Source organism: Xenopus laevis, chromosome 6L, assembly GCF_017654675.1.
Source record: "Xenopus laevis strain J_2021 chromosome 6L, Xenopus_laevis_v10.1, whole genome shotgun sequence".
Taxonomy (NCBI): Eukaryota; Metazoa; Chordata; class Amphibia; order Anura; family Pipidae; genus Xenopus; species Xenopus laevis.
In genome coordinates this window covers 35,463,812-35,483,368 of record NC_054381.1, presented here as the reverse complement: position 1 = coordinate 35,483,368, position 19,557 = coordinate 35,463,812, and the positions used below count along the sequence as shown (strand labels likewise).

At 37.6% G+C, this 19,557-nt stretch overlaps 1 protein-coding gene across 2 annotated transcripts in view; it reads left to right on the top strand.

Moving 5' to 3' along the window:
- The window catches only part of thsd7a.L (thrombospondin type 1 domain containing 7A L homeolog), a 153,245-nt gene that overhangs the window by 120,198 nt on the left and 13,490 nt on the right, over positions 1-19,557 (top strand). For both annotated transcript variants that reach the window (XM_041565914.1, XM_041565915.1), the window contains exons 12-20: positions 668-771; positions 2,165-2,359; positions 4,475-4,738; positions 6,521-6,699; positions 8,942-8,947; positions 10,697-10,830; positions 14,805-14,958; positions 16,805-16,946; positions 18,748-18,863. In XM_041565914.1, coding sequence (XP_041421848.1) covers positions 668-771; positions 2,165-2,359; positions 4,475-4,738; positions 6,521-6,699; positions 8,942-8,947; positions 10,697-10,830; positions 14,805-14,958; positions 16,805-16,946; positions 18,748-18,863 — 1,294 coding nt within the window. The remainder of the gene's footprint in view (positions 1-667; positions 772-2,164; positions 2,360-4,474; positions 4,739-6,520; positions 6,700-8,941; positions 8,948-10,696; positions 10,831-14,804; positions 14,959-16,804; positions 16,947-18,747; positions 18,864-19,557) is intronic.

Genomic DNA, 19,557 nt, shown 5'->3' with positions numbered 1-19,557 from the left:
TTTATGAAAAAGTTATAGTTTAGCTGAGAGTCTGGTGCGCATGTCAGTAAATAATTCCCGTATGTTGGCAAACTATTCTTAACTGGCTACTCTATTGTCAGTGGCACAAACCCTCTTTTTACATATCTATTTTTTAAGGCCCATTGCAGAAATAAAGTACTGTTTAAGCAAAGCCTGTTTCAAGCAACTGCTGAGTTTTGCCAGGAGGAAACAGAGACCTAGTTCTAAAGTAAATTATTTTAGCTGTTGCTCGCTCATATACTTGTCATATAAGCAGTTTATCCCCTTTTGACCAACTTTCTGCTGTTTTATAGAATTAGTAAACCAGCATAAGAATGATACAATTAAAAAAAATTAAAAAAAAATGGAAAAGCACAGCGGTGCTACAACCAGTGTAATACTGCTCCAACCAAAGAAAAGTAACAATATTGTATATCACATTAAATTCAGAATGTTTTTCTTTTTAATTTCATAACTTTCATCGAAAGGTAAGAAAATGAAAAGAAAGCAGACAGTATTGCACGTATGCCTAATAAATGGAAAGCCGTTAGTAAGCTTTGGCTCAATGATTTTTTTTTTAAAGCTGCTAATTGTACCTAATAATATCAAAATGCACTTGTCAGTAATGTGTAAGTAAAAGATTTGTGATTAATTTGTTGAATCACAGCTGGAAAACACATAAATGGAGAAGATGCCAATTGGTGCCATGGTATGTCCGGCAAGACAGCCCTGGAGCTTATGAAACTTGTGGGCCTGGATTACAAGCCAGAGGTAAATGCTGAATTGCTGGAGGCAGGAATTTAGAGAAAAGCCGCTATTAAGTTAGGTTTTTAGGATACTATTATACAAATCTTAAAAGCCTGTTTGTAGAAATTATACCAATTCATTTAAAAAGCATGGTTGTATAGGTTATTTATGGAATTAACACAGAAGATGTTGTGATGATAACAATCTTATGGGTTCCTTCAGCCCCACAGAAGTGTTCTTTCACCACATTTTTTCTTGAACTGTGAAAAAGCAAAAACGTAACTTTTGATAAATCATCCCTGTTAGAATTCAGGATCAAGGCCCCCATAGACACACATTTTTCTTTGATGAACGACCGATTTTAGTGCAATCCAACCAATCTGTCAAATTATCGTGAGGTTAGTGGCAATCGAACGATCATGTATCTAACAATTTTTCATCCAACATCGGTCAGAAAATGGCTATGTTAGAAAATTTACATCGGTCACAGTGAAAATCTATCTATTGTCCAATTGTTTGCAGGGCCAAGCAGGCAGCTAGCCTCAGGTTTCCTGGCTCCAACTAGACAACATCGCTTGAAATGGTCTTTTTAGTTGATGGACAAATCATACATTTAAATGATCTTTTCAAGATAAGCTTGGTGTAACCAGATCTTTTAAAAAACCTTACATCTATGGCGACCTTTACTAGCTAGTCATCTCTACTTGACTCACAATGAGGTATATCCCTTACCCTAAGGTCTTTTCTTCACAGAGGCTTCCCTTGTCTCAGACATCTGGGGGGTGATTTATCAATTTTCTAATTTTTGCCAAGATTCTAATTTATTGTGCACAAAAACTCACAAATTCAAATGATATTTTCAAAAGCTTGAATGTTTGTTATTTTTATTAAAAACTTGAATGTAAAACTTTGGCATCTAAAAGCATGCAAGTCCATGTAGAAGTCAAAAATTAAAGCCTTTTTTTAAATGTAAAATTTTAAGTATTTTGTGAACTTTTTGTAAACTCACAAATTTAAGGTACTCACATTTTTTTCCCCATGATTGTATCCAATCAAGTTTTTTATATTCAGATTTTTTTTAAGAAATAAGACAACATTCCAGTTTATGTTAAAGAAGTAGAAAAAAACCTCTAAAACCTAACAATTTTGATATTTGATAAATAAGCCTACTGGCATCATGTGTCCAATATAGTTCTAACTTGATTTTAACTTACTTTATATAAATAAGGGAAATCCACCTGATTTCCCTGGGCTAATTTGGAATTTTACACTGAACAGAAGGTTAAATCCTTACTCCCCTATACTAGTTTCCTTACTAATGTGAGTTGTGTTTTGTTTGGCATGGCCAAAGTGAATCCATCTAGTTTAAGCTTGGATATACAGTTATGTTGACTTTGATATATATTTTCGATTTTAGCAATTACTTGTCGCAGGAAGGATGGTGCACAGGTAGAAGTTGCTGATTGCCTTGCCAATGCTGGTCCATTGCCTCCTTTAACACAGTCCTGCCAGATTCCTTGCCAAGACGACTGTCAGTTCACCAACTGGTCCAAATTTTCCTCATGTAATGGTGACTGTGGTGCAGTAAGGACAAGAAAGCGCTCACTTCTCGGTATGAACAGAATTATTCATTGTCTACTTGAAATGAAAAATGACCTTTTTTTATAATATTAGGAAGGACATATTTAAGTGTGAATGCCTTAGGGGCACATTTACCTAGGGTTGAATATCGAGGGTTAATTATCCCTCGATATTCGACCGTCGAAGTAAACTCCTTCGAATTCAAAGTAAACTCCTTTGACTTCGAAGTCGAAGGATTTACCGCTATTCCTATGATCAAATGATCGAAGGAATAATCGTTCGATCGAACAATTAAATCCTTCGATCAGAAAATTGTTAGGAAGCCTATGGGGACATTCCCCATAGGCTAACATTGGCTGCAGTAGATTTTAGGTGGCGAACTAGGGGGTCGAAGAATTTTTTAAAGAGACAGTACTTCGACTATCGAATGGTCGAACGATTTTTACTTCGAAACGTTCGATTCGAAGTCGAAGGTCGTAGTCGAAGGTTAAAGTAGCCCATTCGATGGTCGAAGTAGCCAAAGCTAAGTAAATGGGCCCCTTATTGTCTTTGGCATTAGTGATTAGGGATGGGCGAATTTGACCCGTTTCATTTTGCCAATAATTCGCCACCAGTGAAATGTCACCGACGCCCATTAAAGTCTATGGGCGTCAAAATTTTTTTGACACAACGCCATACAAGTCTATGGCTGTCATTAACGCGGCAAAACAAGGTGAAAAAATTCACCCATCCCTAGTGATTAAATTCTCTTCTTACATTATTATGCATTATATTTGGACTTACATAGCACGTGCAAGTGTAGTACTGGACCAGGGAGCCTCACTAACAGTGTTAGCAATAGTGGTGTCATTTTTCCAGTGTTTTTACCCTGTGCCATATAGCCTTTTTTCAATTTTCGCCATTGCTACACAGCAGCTTGTTTATGTGAACTAAGGTAGTGTTTCTGAAGCAAACACATCAGTTTTGCCAGTGCGGAGCAACAGGACATGATATTATGATTACTTTTAAACATTTTCATCTTTTGGTGTTACTGTTCCTTTAATATTCAGCATCTGAGCTTTGAAAAATATTATCACAACAGTGTTTTCAGCAACTGATGGTCCAATGCCATAACAATAATTGAATCACTTCATAGAAATTGTTCAGTGTAAAAATAAAAACTGGGTAAATAGCTGTGAAAAATAAAAAATGTTTCTAATACAGTTAGTTAGCCAAAAGTGTAATCTATAAAGGCTGGAGTGACTGGGTATCTAATGTAATAGTCAGAACCCAATGTACTGCTTTGCAGCTCTCTTATTGGTAACCTTACCAGTCAGTAACCAATCAGTGACTTGAAGGGGGAATATAGGTCATAATTGCTTTTGACTCATGCTAAGGATAAAAAGCAAACTCACTGAACATTTGGCTCCCCTCCTAGTAGCTGACTAACTCAGAATTAGAGAGATGTTAAGATGGAGGTTGGCTATTATATTAGACTTCTGTTCACTCCAGCCTTTATACATTACATAAAACGAATGACATAAAATGAATAGAAATACCTGTGACTTGGGTATGGTGGTATAACACTTAAGGAATATATTGAAGAATATTTGTTAAAGGGGGTGTTCACCTTTCAGTTAACTTTTAGTATGATGTAGAGAGTGATATTCTGAGACAATTTGCAATTGGTTTTCATTTTTTATATTATTTGTGATTTTTTACTTATTTAGCTTTTTATTCAGCAGCTCCCCAGTTTACAATTTCAGCCATCTGGTAGCTAGGGTCCAAATTAACCAGCAATCATGAATCAATTTGAATAAAAGACTGAAATATGAATAGGAGAGACCTGAATAGAAAGATGAGGAATACAAAGTAGCAATACCAATACATTTGTAGCCTGACAAAGCATTTGTTTTTTAGATGGGGTAACGGATCCCATACACAAACTAGAGAGGTTTAGGTCACTCTGGAAAGCCACGTATAGATTAAAACCAAAAGTCAAATGGTTATAAAGTAGAAAAAGTCTTTATTAAACAATCATCTCACGCCTTACGCGTTTCGTGTCAAGATGACAATTAATGTTTTGGATAGCGGATCCCATACCTGTACCTAATCTAGAATAATAATAATATTTTCATGTTTTTATCTATTTGCTTTTGTCATGCAGGGAAAAGTAAGAAAAAGGACAAGTGCAAGAATGCTCAGCTCTACCCAGTGATCGAGACTCAGTTTTGCCCATGTGATAAATACAGTGCCCAGCCTGTGGGTAACTGGTCCGACTGCATTTTACCAGAAGGAAAAGTGGAGGCCTTACTGGGGATAAAAGTTCAAGGAGAAATCAAGGAGTGCGGGCAGGGGTACCGGTACCAAGCCATGGCATGTTACGATCAAAACAGCAGACTTGTGGAGACTTCAAGGTGTAACAGCCACGGTATATAAATGCTTTCCTCCTCTCTAATGCCTTCTTGTTGCATCTCATTGTTAGAACCAGTTAAACAGGTTTCAAATGAGACTTATATACTAAGAAAAATTCAGCTGGGCCTCACTTTATTTAATTATGATAGAAAAACACAATTGCAAAACACTTTCACATAAACCGTTATTTAATTAAGATGCACTTTTATCCTGATTTGTAAATATCAGTAGATTGTACAGGCACGTAATAAATACAGATATAATCGATGAGAAGTAGGACTGGGAGCAAAGATTCATGTCTCTCATATTCAGAAATACAGTGATTCGTATTAACATATTCAGACAGAAATCTCCCTGGAAATAAAGTGCTAAAGATTGAACATACGGCAAAATTAACATTCAGCGCATGGTTTTGCATTCAAGACGAGTTGTTGTGCTGATGATTATAGGAATTTAGCCTCAGGCAATAGGTTTTTTTGCCCAAGGTAATGGATATGTAATTCAGTGTCGGCAGGCTTTCTTGAATAAATAAACTACTACCCCCCAATCAAACTACTTGCAGGTCCCAACGCAGGCCAACCACTGATTTTCATTTGCATGGAGAAAGCATTCTCATTTAGATTTGGCTGCCAAATGAATCAAGCGTCAGCTTGTATTACCTAAGTAATAACTTCCGTATCTAGACATCCTCAATTTCAAATCAGGAAGGACAAGAAAAAACTTGCAATTTACATTTGCACGTCAAGAGCAGGAGGGAAGCGATTAGCATTTCTGCAAGACAAGAGCAAACAGTCAATCAACGCATTAGAACGGCCAAAATGTATGTAAACCGAACCAAGAAGCAAGTCGAGTAAGATCCATAGCATAACGTATTAACCAAGATCATTTATTATAGTTACATAGTTAAATCGGGTTGAAAAAAGACAAAGTCCATCAAGTTCAACCCCTCCAAATGAAAACCCAGCATCCATACACACACCCCTCCCTACTTTTAATTAAATTCTATATACCCATACCTATACTAACTATAGAGTTTAGTATCACAATAGCCTTTGATATTATGTCTGTCCAAAAAATCATACAATGCATCTCTTTGCATTTGCTGGTAGTGATGGGCGAATTTATTCTGAAGGCGCGAACTTGCGTAAAAAAAATTGGCGCCAAAAATGGGCGTAAACAAACGGACACCGGGATCAAAACGAGACGCCGACGGCTTTTTGCGAATTTTTCGACGTTGCGGGAAATTCACAAATTTTTAGGCGAAGCGAAACGGCGCAAATTCGCCCATCACTATTTGCTGTACCTGTGTGCTGTCTCTCAGCTCGTATTATATAAAGCAAGTATGCTCTAAAAGATTTATAACATGATTCTGACACCTCTATACTAGTGATGGGCAAATTTGGGGCATTTCGCTTCGCCGAAAAATTTGTGAATTTCCCGCAAAATGGCGAAAAAATTTCGAAACAGTGTCTCGTTTTTTGATGTCGGTGACCGTTTTTTTGATGCCGGCGTCTGTTATTTGACGTCGGCGCAAATTCGCAGCGGTTTTGCGAATTTTTTCGATGGTGGCGAATCGTGGGAATTTGCCGTGAATTTGCGCCTGCCGAATAAATTCGCCCATCACTACTCTATACTAATGGCAGCATTGAATTGGTGCAATCACTTTTCAGTAGTGTGTGGGATGCCTATTTACTAGGATTCTACAGAGACGGAATTCCTCCTGCCTGGAAAAGCTGAGCTTGTTTCACTATAACTTTTGTATTTTTCATATAAATAAATGTATTTCTTATCCCGATAGGTTACATTGAGGAAGCATGTATTATACCCTGCCCATCTGACTGTAAACTAAGCGAGTGGTCTAATTGGTCACGGTGTAGCAAGTCTTGTGGGAGTGGCGTTAAGGTTCGTTCCAAATGGCTCCGTGAAAAGCCGTATAACGGCGGAAGACCTTGTCCAAAACTGGATCATGTAAATCAGGTAGACATTTTAAACACGGTTTGGAAACAACATGCTTTTTATTATGCTTTGAGAGCAGAATCAAACTTTGTTGACTGTCTGCAGTTAGAGACTGCTATTATCTAACCTTAGCGGCAGCACTTTGTGCAAGTGTGTGTTTTTTTGTGGGAAATGACAGTGGGAAGCATCACTGGACTGACTTTATTTCTCTGACATCTTAATTGTTGAATCAACTGCATATACTGTATATCCACATGCTCTTAAACAGTCTACTTGTTTTATTTTAAGATTCAATAAAAAGAATTTCAAATAAATTAATTGCTGAAATCCATTAAAGAGTTGGTTCACCATTCAGTTAAATATTAGTAGGCTATAGAATGGCTCATTTTAAGCAACTTTTCGATTGGCCTTTATTTTTTTTTCATAGATTTTGAATTATTCCCCTTCTTCTTCTGACATTTTACAGTTTTCAAATAGGGGTCTAAAAAAACAAATGCTCTTTAAGGTTAAAAATGCATGGCTACTGCTACTTTTTATTACTCATCTTTTCATTCTGGTCCTCTCCTATTCATATTCCAGTCTCTTATTCAAATCAGTGCATGGTTGCTAGGGTAATTTGTACAGTAGCAACCACATTGCTGAAACGTGGGAGCTGCAGGATAAAAATCGAAATAACTTAAATACCACAAATAACAAAAACCTAAAACCAAATGCAAATTATCTCAGAATATCAATCCCTACATCATACTAAAAGATAGTTTAAAGGTGAACAACCTTTTTAAGGAAAAGGTGTTGTATACAGTCCTTAACAAGTTCTATATTATATCTTTACAGAACGAGCAAGGTCTAAATTAACATTTTTAGTCTGCCACTAATACACAGGTTTCTGACAAATACGCAGCCAACACTTTTAGGCAGGGTTTATATTGCTTTAGTGTAGTGGGTAATGCAGTCTACTCCTGCCCCCTAGTGGAGTTAAACGATACAACCTGCCTGTTACTTCCCCACAAAAAGGTTATGGCACAGACTTTTACAAACACAATAAATAATATGTTTGTATCTTAATTATTATGACTTATGCATGTTCTATTGGCATTAATATTCAAATATTGGGGAATGATGCTGATGTGCATTATGTCAAAAAACTGCCTTGTTTAAAAAAAAAATAGAGCCGATTGTGTACAGATCAAGCGAATTTGTTAAGAATCTGATATGCATATTGCACATAGCATTCATTTTAATAGATGGAGTGTTGAGGTTTTGTTTGTTTGTATTACTAATGCAACTGTCTCTCCTTCTTTACTGGTACACCAGTAATCCTTTATGGTAAGGATCCTAGGTATGATCTCAGGATCAGAACTAATACCCATAAAGACAAACCGGATCAAAGACGATTTATCTGAACTCCTCATACCTAGAGATGACAACAGTTTAACAGATTAAGGGGCAAATTTACTTAAGGTCGAATATCGAGGGTTAATTAACCCTCGATATTCGACTGTCGAAGTTAAATCCTTCGACTTCGAAAATCGAAGTCAAAGGATTTAGCGCTATTCATTCGATCGAACCATTAAATCCTTCGAATCGTTCGACGACAAAAAGCTAGCAAAGTCTATGGGGACCTCCCCCATAGGCTAACATTGACTTTGGTAGCTTTTAGGCGGCGAACTAGGGGGTCGAAGTTTTTTCTTTAAGAGACAGTACTTCGACTATCGAATGGTCGAATAGTCGAACGATTTTTCGTTCGATTCGAAGGTCGAAGTCGAAGATCGAAGTAGCCCATTCGATGGTCGAAGTAGCCAAAAAAACCAATCGAAACTCGAAGTTTTTTTCCTCTATTCCTTCACTCGAGCTAAGTAAATGGGCCCCTAAGAATTAAATTTAAATTATCATGTACAAATGTACTTTTTTTATTATTACAGAGAAAAAGGAAATCGTTTTTAGAAATTTGTATTATTTTTATAGCACCTTCCTGTAATTCAGAGCTTTCTGGATAACAGGTATTCGTACAAACCTAATTTCGTCAAGGTGTGATTATTCTGGAAGTCAGAGGGTATAGTCAGACATATCCAAACTGTTGCTCATAACTGTGTTCTCGGTTTATATAAGTAAATGGAGTATTGTTTTTATTAACATGTATTTATATAGCGCAAACATATTTCGCAACGCTGTGGAGTATTAACTTGTAAGAAGCCTATGGATTATGTTTCAGTTCTAATCTATTTCTCTTTTTTTCCTTATTGGCCTCCTTCTTGCGGCACAGGCTCAGGTAAGACTCGCTGCATTATGAAAACAAAACTAAAATTGTGTCAATGCATAGTTTGCCCAGTTATTTATTAAACCCATACATTTGTCAGCACCACCTATGTAACATATGACTTGAATTATGCATCTTCATCACATTTTATTTTGTGCAGGGTGTATATAATGTGTAATGTTTATATAATGTGCCAGTATATCTGCCTTTAGACATAAACTGTGTGTTTTTTGATGAAATGAGTTGATAAGCAATGGTTGCTGATACAAATCAAAAGGGATGCACCTAATCCAGGATTCGGTTCGGGATTCGGCCTTTTTCAGCAGGATTCGGATTCGACCGAATCCTTCTGCCCGGCCAATCCAAATCCGGGAAATTAAACCATGTGACTTTTTTCACAAAACAAGGAAGTAAAAAATAGTTTTCCCCTTCCTCTTCCAATTCGGTATTCAGCTGAATCTTTTGTGAAGGATTCAGGGGTTCAGCCAAATCCAAATTGGGGATTCGGTGCATCCCTACAAATCAACATAAACCATTTATCCATTTATTAGGGATGCACCGAATCTAGGATTCGGTTCGGTATTCAGCCAGGATTCAGCCATTTTCAGCAGGATTCAGATTCGTGCGAATCCTTGTGCCTGGCCAAACCGAATCCAAATCCTTAAAATCATGTGACTTTTCATCACCAAACAAGGAAGTAAATTTTTTTTCTCTTTTTCCCTCCCCCTCATTGATTGGCATATGCAAATTAGGGTTCGGATTCTGTTCGGTATTCAGCCGAATCTTTCGCAATGGATTCGGGGATTTGGCTAAATCCAAAATAGTGGATTCGGTGAATCACTACAATTTATACAGATTTTCTACTGTTTACACCATCTATATTAAATATATATCCCCTCTCTGGAATTATATAGTGAGACATTCTAACACATGCCATGTAACCTCATTATTAATACAATGTACAAGAAGGGGTAATGTTTAAGTGCTAGTGTTAAGCGGCAGAAGAGTGCCCCCTTAGCGCTCCTCAAATTGGCAATTGTCCCCAATGAAAAGGATATTTTGTGGTTCTATGTGGTTCTGTTTGTTTGTGTTGGCCTCCCAAACAAGCAAATCCAAGTAAAAGTGAGAGTTATTCCCCTCCATTACCGGTAATTCCAGATGTTTGTACAGAACCACTGGGATTTTACAGGACTTGAAAATGTGAAAAATGTGAAAGGCCCTGAGGATAAAAACCTGCCTGAACTTCTCATCTCTATGATCAGGGATTCTGGAGAAAAAAAAATTATCAGGCAGCCTGGGGGTTTGCCCGCAGTCCATTTATTCCTATAGGCCTCTATTATATTATAACGGTGAATGTCAGCAAAACTATAAAATACTATTCTAACATTATTGATTCCTATTTCTTTTCTCACACTGAAAAAGCTCTTCTTCTTGAATAGTCAGTCATATTATATTTATCTTACATGTTTTGCTATAAAACCATGGAATATGCTAGCAGTTGATAAAAGTATTTTAATCTGTGTATATATATATATATATATATATATATATATATATATATATATATATATATATATATATATATGTGTGTGTGTATATAATTGCAGTATACATCTTGAGTTATTTAGGGAATCATGTGATATTCTTGTAATTACATGATTGTTGGCACTGCCTGTGTACAGAGTGATCTGGGTGCTTTATACAAGGTTCATGGCTCAGATAATCAGAGTGTTTTCTTTGCTTGTTTTCTTGGTTGTACAGGTGTATGAAGTGGTCCCGTGTCACAGTGATTGCAATCAGTATATATGGATCACAGAGCCCTGGAGTATTTGCAAAGTGACTAATGTTGATCTAAAGCAGAACTGCGGCGAAGGCGTTCAGACAAGAAAAGTGAGGTAAGAGAAATAACTTGTTCAAATGTTAAAATAACGTAGATGTATAATTTGCTAATTCATTGCATTTGGAACCCAATGTGATGTGCTGCCAAAATCTCCAGTATAAATAGGAAACCATATGTGTAGGGGGTCACTTCCATTTAATTACCATTCCCACACTAGAAAACACAAGGGTGCCAGGAGTTGTAAAATCCGAAATAATTGTATTTCTTCTTTTAGGCAAGGTTTTCTTCAGGTTTCTTCTTTTAGGCAAGGTTCACTCACACTCACACAAATTCTTCAAATTACATTTGTAAAGTTACCTTTTTCATTTAACATCAGGACACTCTTTACAATCAAACTCAACTCTTAGACAATTCAATCAGTTTGGCATTTTTCTACATAAACACATATTCACTCCCAGTCACTCCAGTGGCCCTTTCCACTTTTGCCATTATCCTCCAGTTCCCCCAGTCAGCATCCCCGCCATTACTTGGCTTAGCCCATGGCATCAGACTTGCCAGGTCCTTGGCACTTGGACTTCAACACTTCCCGGATCTGCCTGTAGCTTCTCCAAGCCCCTCTACCCTAATCTGCCACTTTACCCTGATTGGCGACTTAGTCGCAAAGACACTATTCTCCACTTACTCCTAGATAAGGCACAAGCTGCCCATTCTCACTATTCCTATTCTTCCTATTCCTTCCTCACACTGCTACAGTGGGCTATTACACAAGCATGGCCCTATGATAGTTCCATTTTTCCTTGAGTTCCCTTCCACTTGCTTTGTTGGTTCTGATGGTCAGGTGAATTCCTCAGTGAATCTTCTTTCCATGGCTCATGCTAAATTTCTCTGACAGTTCTCTTACACTTTCTAAATTCCACCCCTTTCTAAGAATGTTAGTAAACAATTTCTATTCACCAGAGGCCTCTACTATAATTACAGCTAACTTTCTAAAGTGGCCCTTTCCACTTTTGCCATTATCCTCCAGTTCCCCCAGTCAGCATCCCCGCCATTACTTGGCTTAGCCCATGGCATCAGACTTGCCAGGTCCTTGGCACTTGGACTTCAACACTTCCCGGATCTGCCTGTAGCTTCTCCAAGCCCCTCTACCCTAATCTGCCACTTTACCCTGATTGGCGACTTAGTCGCAAAGACACTATTCTCCACTTACTCCTAGATAAGGCACAAGCTGCCCATTCTCACTATTCCTATTCTTCCTATTCCTTCCTCACACTGCTACAGTGGGCTATTACACAAGCATGGCCCTATGATAGTTCCATTTTTCCTTGAGTTCCCTTCCACTTGCTTTGTTGGTTCTGATGGTCAGGTGAATTCCTCAGTGAATCTTCTTTCCATGGCTCATGCTAAATTTCTCTGACAGTTCTCTTACACTTTCTAAATTCCACCCCTTTCTAAGAATGTTAGTAAACAATTTCTATTCACCAGAGGCCTCTACTATAATTACAGCTAACTTTCTACATTGCTCTTTGTCTGTATCCAGTGGCTGAAGGTAGAAACCACCCCAAACTTTAAACCTTTAGACCCCATTACATATTTAACTGTCAACATGTTGGTTAGAAAACATTTAAGCATATTAAATACTTTTAAATGCATATGCTAAAACTGCTGTTTGCAAGGATATCTACAGGTATACTCATAAGGGGAAAGGACCACATTTTATAGCTATATAGAGCAACAGAGTGCCTGAATACAATTTATTACCCCTTGTATATTAGCGTTGCATTTTTTCTTGGATTGAGAAAAAAAACTTCAGCTTGATTTTTGATCAATCTGGCCCATAGGACAAACAACCAGAGTGTGTAAAATGTAGTCACACATGTGGAAGAGCTGCCAGCTGGAATGCACAGGGATTCAGAGAAAGGTAAACCTGGCAGTTGGTGGCCTACCTCATGTGCTGAGATGGGTCACTGGTCAATATTTTACTATGTTTCTACCACCTGCAGCTGACTCACCATCTCTCTGGATTTGAGCCTGTTCTTCTTCACAAAAAGTGTAAAATAAATTGCTGGTTGAACTCGGTTGAACCTTCATATTTGAAAAAGAAAACAATGTCCAGTGCCATTTCCAAAGATATGATTTTTTGTAGAGCTATAGCTGTTTATAATAGATTTCAGAGCTGGAGAAACACTTCATTTACAAAGTTAAAATAAAAGCTACTCTGGCCATGAAACCTCTGCAGGCTTCAGGAGCATAAATGGTTAGGATTAGGGTTAGGATTAGGGTTAGGATTAGGGTTACTGTCACTGGGCCCATTTTCTTGCACAGCTATGACTTCTATTCCTATTTCATATTCCTGCTCATCAGTCAGATTCATCTGAAGTTATATGTAGAAGGCCTGCTCATAGAGATAGAAAGGTTAACCTATTAATAGTATCTGGGGAGTCATATGAATATATCTTCTCAGTATAACATGTATTACAAATTCAATGAGGAACCTTGTGATAGCATCAAAGACTATAACTCAAGAGAAATCCCCTCTAGTCCCAATTATGAACCTCACATGGGTAGAACATTTAAGAAAGCCTGTGTGTGAGTTTTAAAAATTCCTTGGAGGACGGTTATCTGCATTTATATATTGACCAATTTATTAAATGAGTATGATTAAAAGAACCTCAGGCATCAAATGCTTTGCAGTTGTGGTCCTCAGTGTATGATATAAAGTCAAAGGGGCAAATTCACTAAGCGCCTAACGCTAGCGTCAATTCGCTAGCGTTGGTCATTTTCGTTACTTCGCAAATTCACTAACGAACGCTGGCATAAATTCGCTAGTGTTACTTCGCACCCTTACGCCTGGCGAATTTTTGCAACAGACGTAACTACGCAAATTCACTAACGCGCGCATTGTACTGAACGCTACCTTTTACGCTAGACTTCCTTTGCCACCTCAGACCAGGCGAAACGCAATAGAGTAGATAGGGATTGCTTCAAAAAAAGTTAAAAAAATTTCTAAGTCCCAAAAAAACGCTGACGTTTTTTCTATATTATGGGTGATAGGCTGAAAAAGATCGAAATTTTTTTGGGGGCTCCCCTCCTTCCCCCCTACATTTCCTGACTCATGGCAACTTAACTATACAGTGGGCACATGTGTAGGGCAAAATAAAAATTTTATTTGATGTTTTGAAGGTTTCCCAGGCATTTGTAGTGCTGCTACATATTCCTCCATTGAAATTTGAATTTGATGCCGTATGCAAATTAACCATTGCTAGCGTAACTTCGCTTCGCTTAGCGAATCAACGCTAGCGCAACTTCTTAACCTTACGTTACCCCTGAGTGCAACTTCGGATTTTAGTGAATTTGCCGAGCGCTGGCGAAACTACGCCTGGCGAAGTGTGGCGAAGCGCAGCGAAGTTACGCCTGGCGCAACTATGAATCTTAGTGAATTTGCCCCAAAGTAGTTACTATTAGAGGCCCATTTATCAAAGGTTGAATTTTGAATTCATGTGATTTTTTTCAAATTGGAAAATATCTACAATTCGACTAGGAGTTTATTTAAGAAAAAATTTGAATGTCTAATATTCGATTGAATGGTTCCGACCCAATAATTCAAATTGCATTTGATTCATACAAATCAAGTTTTTTTCCCGAAAAAAAACCCCTCCAATGTCAGGAAGGCTATTAACATCTCCAAATGGCTCATTGGACCTCTGCCATTGACTTGTACATTAACTCGGCAGGTTTTAGGTGGCGAATATTCAAATGAGGACTGTTTCCATGGATGAGGTGTGATAAATCTCACATTCAAATTTATATTTGAATAGGGGGATTTCAATTTGAATGTGTCAATTTTGACACTCGAAAATTCGAATTCTAAAACACATATGTAGAAGCAAAACTCAATTTTATATCTTCCTCACTTGAAATACACAAGCAAAAGTATAGATGAGCAATTTGTTTTACTTGAATTTAATGTCTGTTTTGTTGCTTGATGAAATCCTGTGAAGTCCATTAACATAAAATAATCGTCTGATACAGATGCATGCAGAACACAGTAGATGGCCCTTCAGATGTTGTGGAGGACTATTTATGTGAACCGGAGGAAATGCCATTGGGGGCCAGAAACTGCAATCTGCCCTGTCCAGAAGACTGTGTGATGTCTGAATGGAGTGAATGGAGCAGGTGTCCCTTGGTAAGATCTATTTATTCTTTTCAGAGACAATGTCATGCATTAATATATTTTTCTGCAGGTGGCATCTGTAGGGAGACACCGTGGAGATTTAGCTAAAATGGTATAAACTCTATTACCATAAATATTTATTATAAACTACATTATACTGTATATTAGTGAAGGGCGAATTTATTCGCCAGGCGCTAATTCACAGCGAATTTGCAAAACGCCCACAAAAATTTGCGGCAAAAATTCACCGGCGTCAAAATTGTTTTTTTCAAAAAAACGGATGCCGTTTCGCTAATTTTTCGCCGTTTCGCAAATTTTGCCCGAAAATTCGCAAATTTTTCAGCGAAACGGCGCAAATTCGCCCCTTAACTACTGTATATAACAGATATTGGATTGGATCACCTTAACCTCTGATCCTTTAGTAATTGAAAACATAATAACAGAAGTTGCCACGGCAGGAAAACTTTTGGATTCTCCTTTTCTTAATACAGAACTGAGTTGGGAGACTTGCCTCTATACACCCATGCTGATTGATGACTGATATATGAACAGGCAGTGTCAGGGCCTCAACTGGAAAATATTTCCTGCAGTTTATTGCAGCTTTATTTATTTTTTTAAATACAGGTCCTTATCTTTTTCTTTCCGCCACTTTCTGTGTAAGTTGGCATTTTTGTGATACTATCTTTATCATACAACAAGAAATGCTCATTTAGAGCCACAATAAAATATGCAAATTACAATTTAGGAGATTAATTGCCAAGTTCTTTCCCACTACTCAACATCTCCAGCATCTGTTGGTGCACTATTCCTCAGAGCAGGTTGGATGAACACAATGGTGCTAAGGACACTTTACCAGAAGTGCAAAGAGCTTGTTTGTGCATAAGCACCTTTACTAAATGAAGTCAATGCTCCATTTGGAGTCATACTCCACTTGCTGTGCAAAATTTCATGATGGTGCTGCTTCTGGATGCATTTATTTGTACATACTGAGAATTGTTACAAAGAGTATTGGATTCAGGTGAACAGATTGTCACCATTGCCTTGGAGGTTTCTTGGCCCAACATCAGTGATTTCTAGCACTAGGCAGTCATATATATGGAAGATGGTAGATTGCAGTACACAGAGCAAGGAGTTTTCCAAGGATCAAAAGTCTGGGACAATAGGGTAATATCCATGTCACTAAGGGTATTTTGCATTAAAAGACAGCTTTCAACTTAGACACAGTTCATACATCCTGTCTTGCCTATGTATTAGAAGCCCTACCCATCCCCCTGCATTCTTCCATTAGACTATAGTGGTCACTGGTGGATTCCTATACAGGTATAAGCTATAGTAATAAACACATTTATACGGTGGGTTTCAGAGTGAGAGAATGTGTAACTCCTGTTCAGCTGCAGTGATAACTAGATTTTCTACACTGCTGCTGCTCTGGAACAAAATAAAGGGTGTCAACCATGCACCATAAATACAATTCTAATGCTTTTGTTAAAATGCAAAAAACATCCCTCAAATCCCACGTTTTATCTCTATTTTTTTTCTAGACATTCGTATTTTCCTTGCGATAATTAAGATGTAAATTTGTCTTGGTGCCATGTTAATGCCTACTACATTTTCATTATTATGCTAATGAACTTGCAGCCTTGATAATAGCATGTTCAGTATTTCAATTCACTGCTTGAGTTGCAAATCACTGTTTGCCTAATTTGCTTCCCTGATGTTTGTTAGCGTTGCGCAAATTAGAAACAAACTGGCTTTTAATCACAAACACTCACATCTTTAACTGAATAAGACACGGTTTAAATATTAAAATCTTTGTCTCGAGTATGTTCTAAGTAATTGTTTTGCCTCTGTTCCAAAGCCTTGTGATGGAACCAGCTATCGAGAGAGGTCAGCCGTACCTATCCGACAAGCCGAGGAAGGAAAAGCCTGTCATGTTGCAATTGAAACCGAACCCTGCAACCTGAACAAGAACTGTTATCACTATGAATACAACGTCACAGGTAAGGAACAATGTTAGTAAATACATGTTCTTACCTCTTCAATATTCATGAGAAAATCTACATTCCAGTTAGGGTTGCCACATATCTGGTTTCAAACTCAACTGTCCCCTTATGCCAGGTGCTCACAATATCTGGAAAACAATTATCCTTTTTTACTAAATCTGTTATTTTGCCAATATTCTTTGGTTTTTAGCTTTAGCCAAAGACGACAACCCTACATTTCTCTAAGTCTACTAATTAATGTGTTACTAAATTGGTGTTCAATATCTTAGAACATGTGCTGGATTGGGCCCTGTAAGTCACAGCATGCCAACCATGTGATATGTAGTGCCGAATACTAATGACTATACCCGGGCACTGGGTAAATGCTCAGAATATGTTGATCTGCTGAAGTACATGTGTAAACTTATTTACTTCAATTCATTAATTATAAGCCTTTTTTATTTCTCCATTTAATGTCTTTTTTTCTACTGCATTTTAAAATTATTATTAATTATTATGAATAGGAATAGAAGGTATCTATAGCAGCTTCTACTATATAAGACAGTAAGTTAGTTAAAAATATGAAATAATGAATACCATACCATACTGAATCAGACACAGTTTTTTTTCTGCAAACTGTTGTCATGCCTCGAGTTATGTAGCATAGATCATTTAAGTTGTTGGAGGATTTATTATAACTCATCTGCACAAATTTCCTTCAGGTACTCTGGTTCCTTCCTATGCTCCAAAAATATATAGACAGGTTAATTGACTGTAACTGTGATCAGAGGCTGAACAACTTTATGGCAGTGGCACACTCTGCTGCCATCAAGTGGCAAATATCTTTCTTGCATTTCCAAGTTTCTCAAAAAAATAATGCATTTGCCATGAAGACTTTAAATACAGGTTTTTAAAAACTTTATGAGGAAAAAAACTTACATAGTTAAGTCGGGTTGAAAAAAGACTAAAGTCTATCAAGTTCATCCCCTCCAAATTAAACCCTGTGCTCATGCATACACACACTCACACCAACCCCTCCATACACTCACATAAAATATATATATATATATATATATATATATATATATATATATATATATATATATATATATATATATATATATATAGTGGATTTTTGTATCACAATAGCCTTTGATATTATGTCTGTACAAGAAAACCTCAAAGTCCCTCTTAAAGGCATTAACTGAATCAGCCATCACAACATCACCCGGCAGTGCATTCCACAACCTCACTGTCCTGACTGTGAAGAACCCCCTACGTTGCTTCGAATGAAAGTTCTTTTCTTCTAGTCTAAAGGGGTGGCTTCTGGTGCAGTGATCAATTTTAATGGGTAAAAGGTCCCCCATTATCTGTCTATAATGCCCTCTAATGTACTTGTAAAGTGTAATCATGTCCCCTGTCTTTTTCAAGATAAAACAACCCCAATCATGACAGTCTATTTTAATAAATAAAATCCTCCGTCCCTCTAGCCAGTTAGTTGCACATCTCTGCACTCTCTCCAGCTCATTTATATCCCTCTTAAGGACTGGAGTCCAAAACTGCACTGCATACTCCAGATGAGGCCTTACCAGGGACCTATAAAGAGGCATAATTATGTTTTCATCTCTTGACTTAATGCTCTTTTTAGACAGAAATTTATGGGCATTAGAAGTCACAGTACTATATAAATATAAGTCGATAATGATAATGCTGTAAGAGGTAATAATTTGGAAGGCACAATCATTTCTACAGACAAAACTGCTGTGCATTTCTAGACCAGTACAATATTTTCTTACTATATATCTAACATTGCTTTTAGATTGGAGCACTTGCCAGCTAAGTGTGAAGGCAGTTTGTGGAAATGGGATAAAAACAAGAATGCTTGACTGCGTCCGCAGCGACGTCAAATCAGTTGACTTGAAATACTGCAAAGAGGTGAGAGGAATCTGTTTATAACGATAAATAATGCTGCTGGAATTACTGGGACTGTTTGCTGGCAGTGATGCTAAAAGTTCTGGCAACTGGGAGATAACATACTGGAATCTCACTCCTTTGTATCTTTAACTATATCTAGGCATTGCTGCAGTAGCTGAAGTCGTTTTATACCTTACAAACCCTTGCTGAAAGCAACAAATTTACAAGAGACTTGTAGGCAGTTGAAGAGCTTGTTTGATATTGGCTTAAATAGGGATGCACCGAATCCACTATTTGGGAATCAGAAGAATCCCTGAATCCTTTGTGAAAGATTCAGCCCGAATACCAAACTGAATCCGAATCCTAATTTACATAGGGAAAAAAAGGAAGAAGTGGAAAAAAATGTGTACTTCTTTGTTTTGTGACGAAAAGTTTCCCTTTCCACCCTAATTTGTATATGCATGGCATTTGTAAATTAGGATACGGATTCGGTTCAGGCAGGCACAAGGAATGAATCCTGGCCAAATCCCAAACCAAATCCTGGGTTCGGGCATCCCTAGTCTTAAAGGAGAACTGAAGCTTAAGTAAAGAAGTAGGGCAAAAATGTTGTTCCTTATGTTTTGGGCTTCTGTACCAGTCCAAGGCAACCACAGCCATTTAGCAGGGAAGATCTGTGCCTCTAAAGATTTGCCTCTCCAGTAGCTCCTCATCTTCT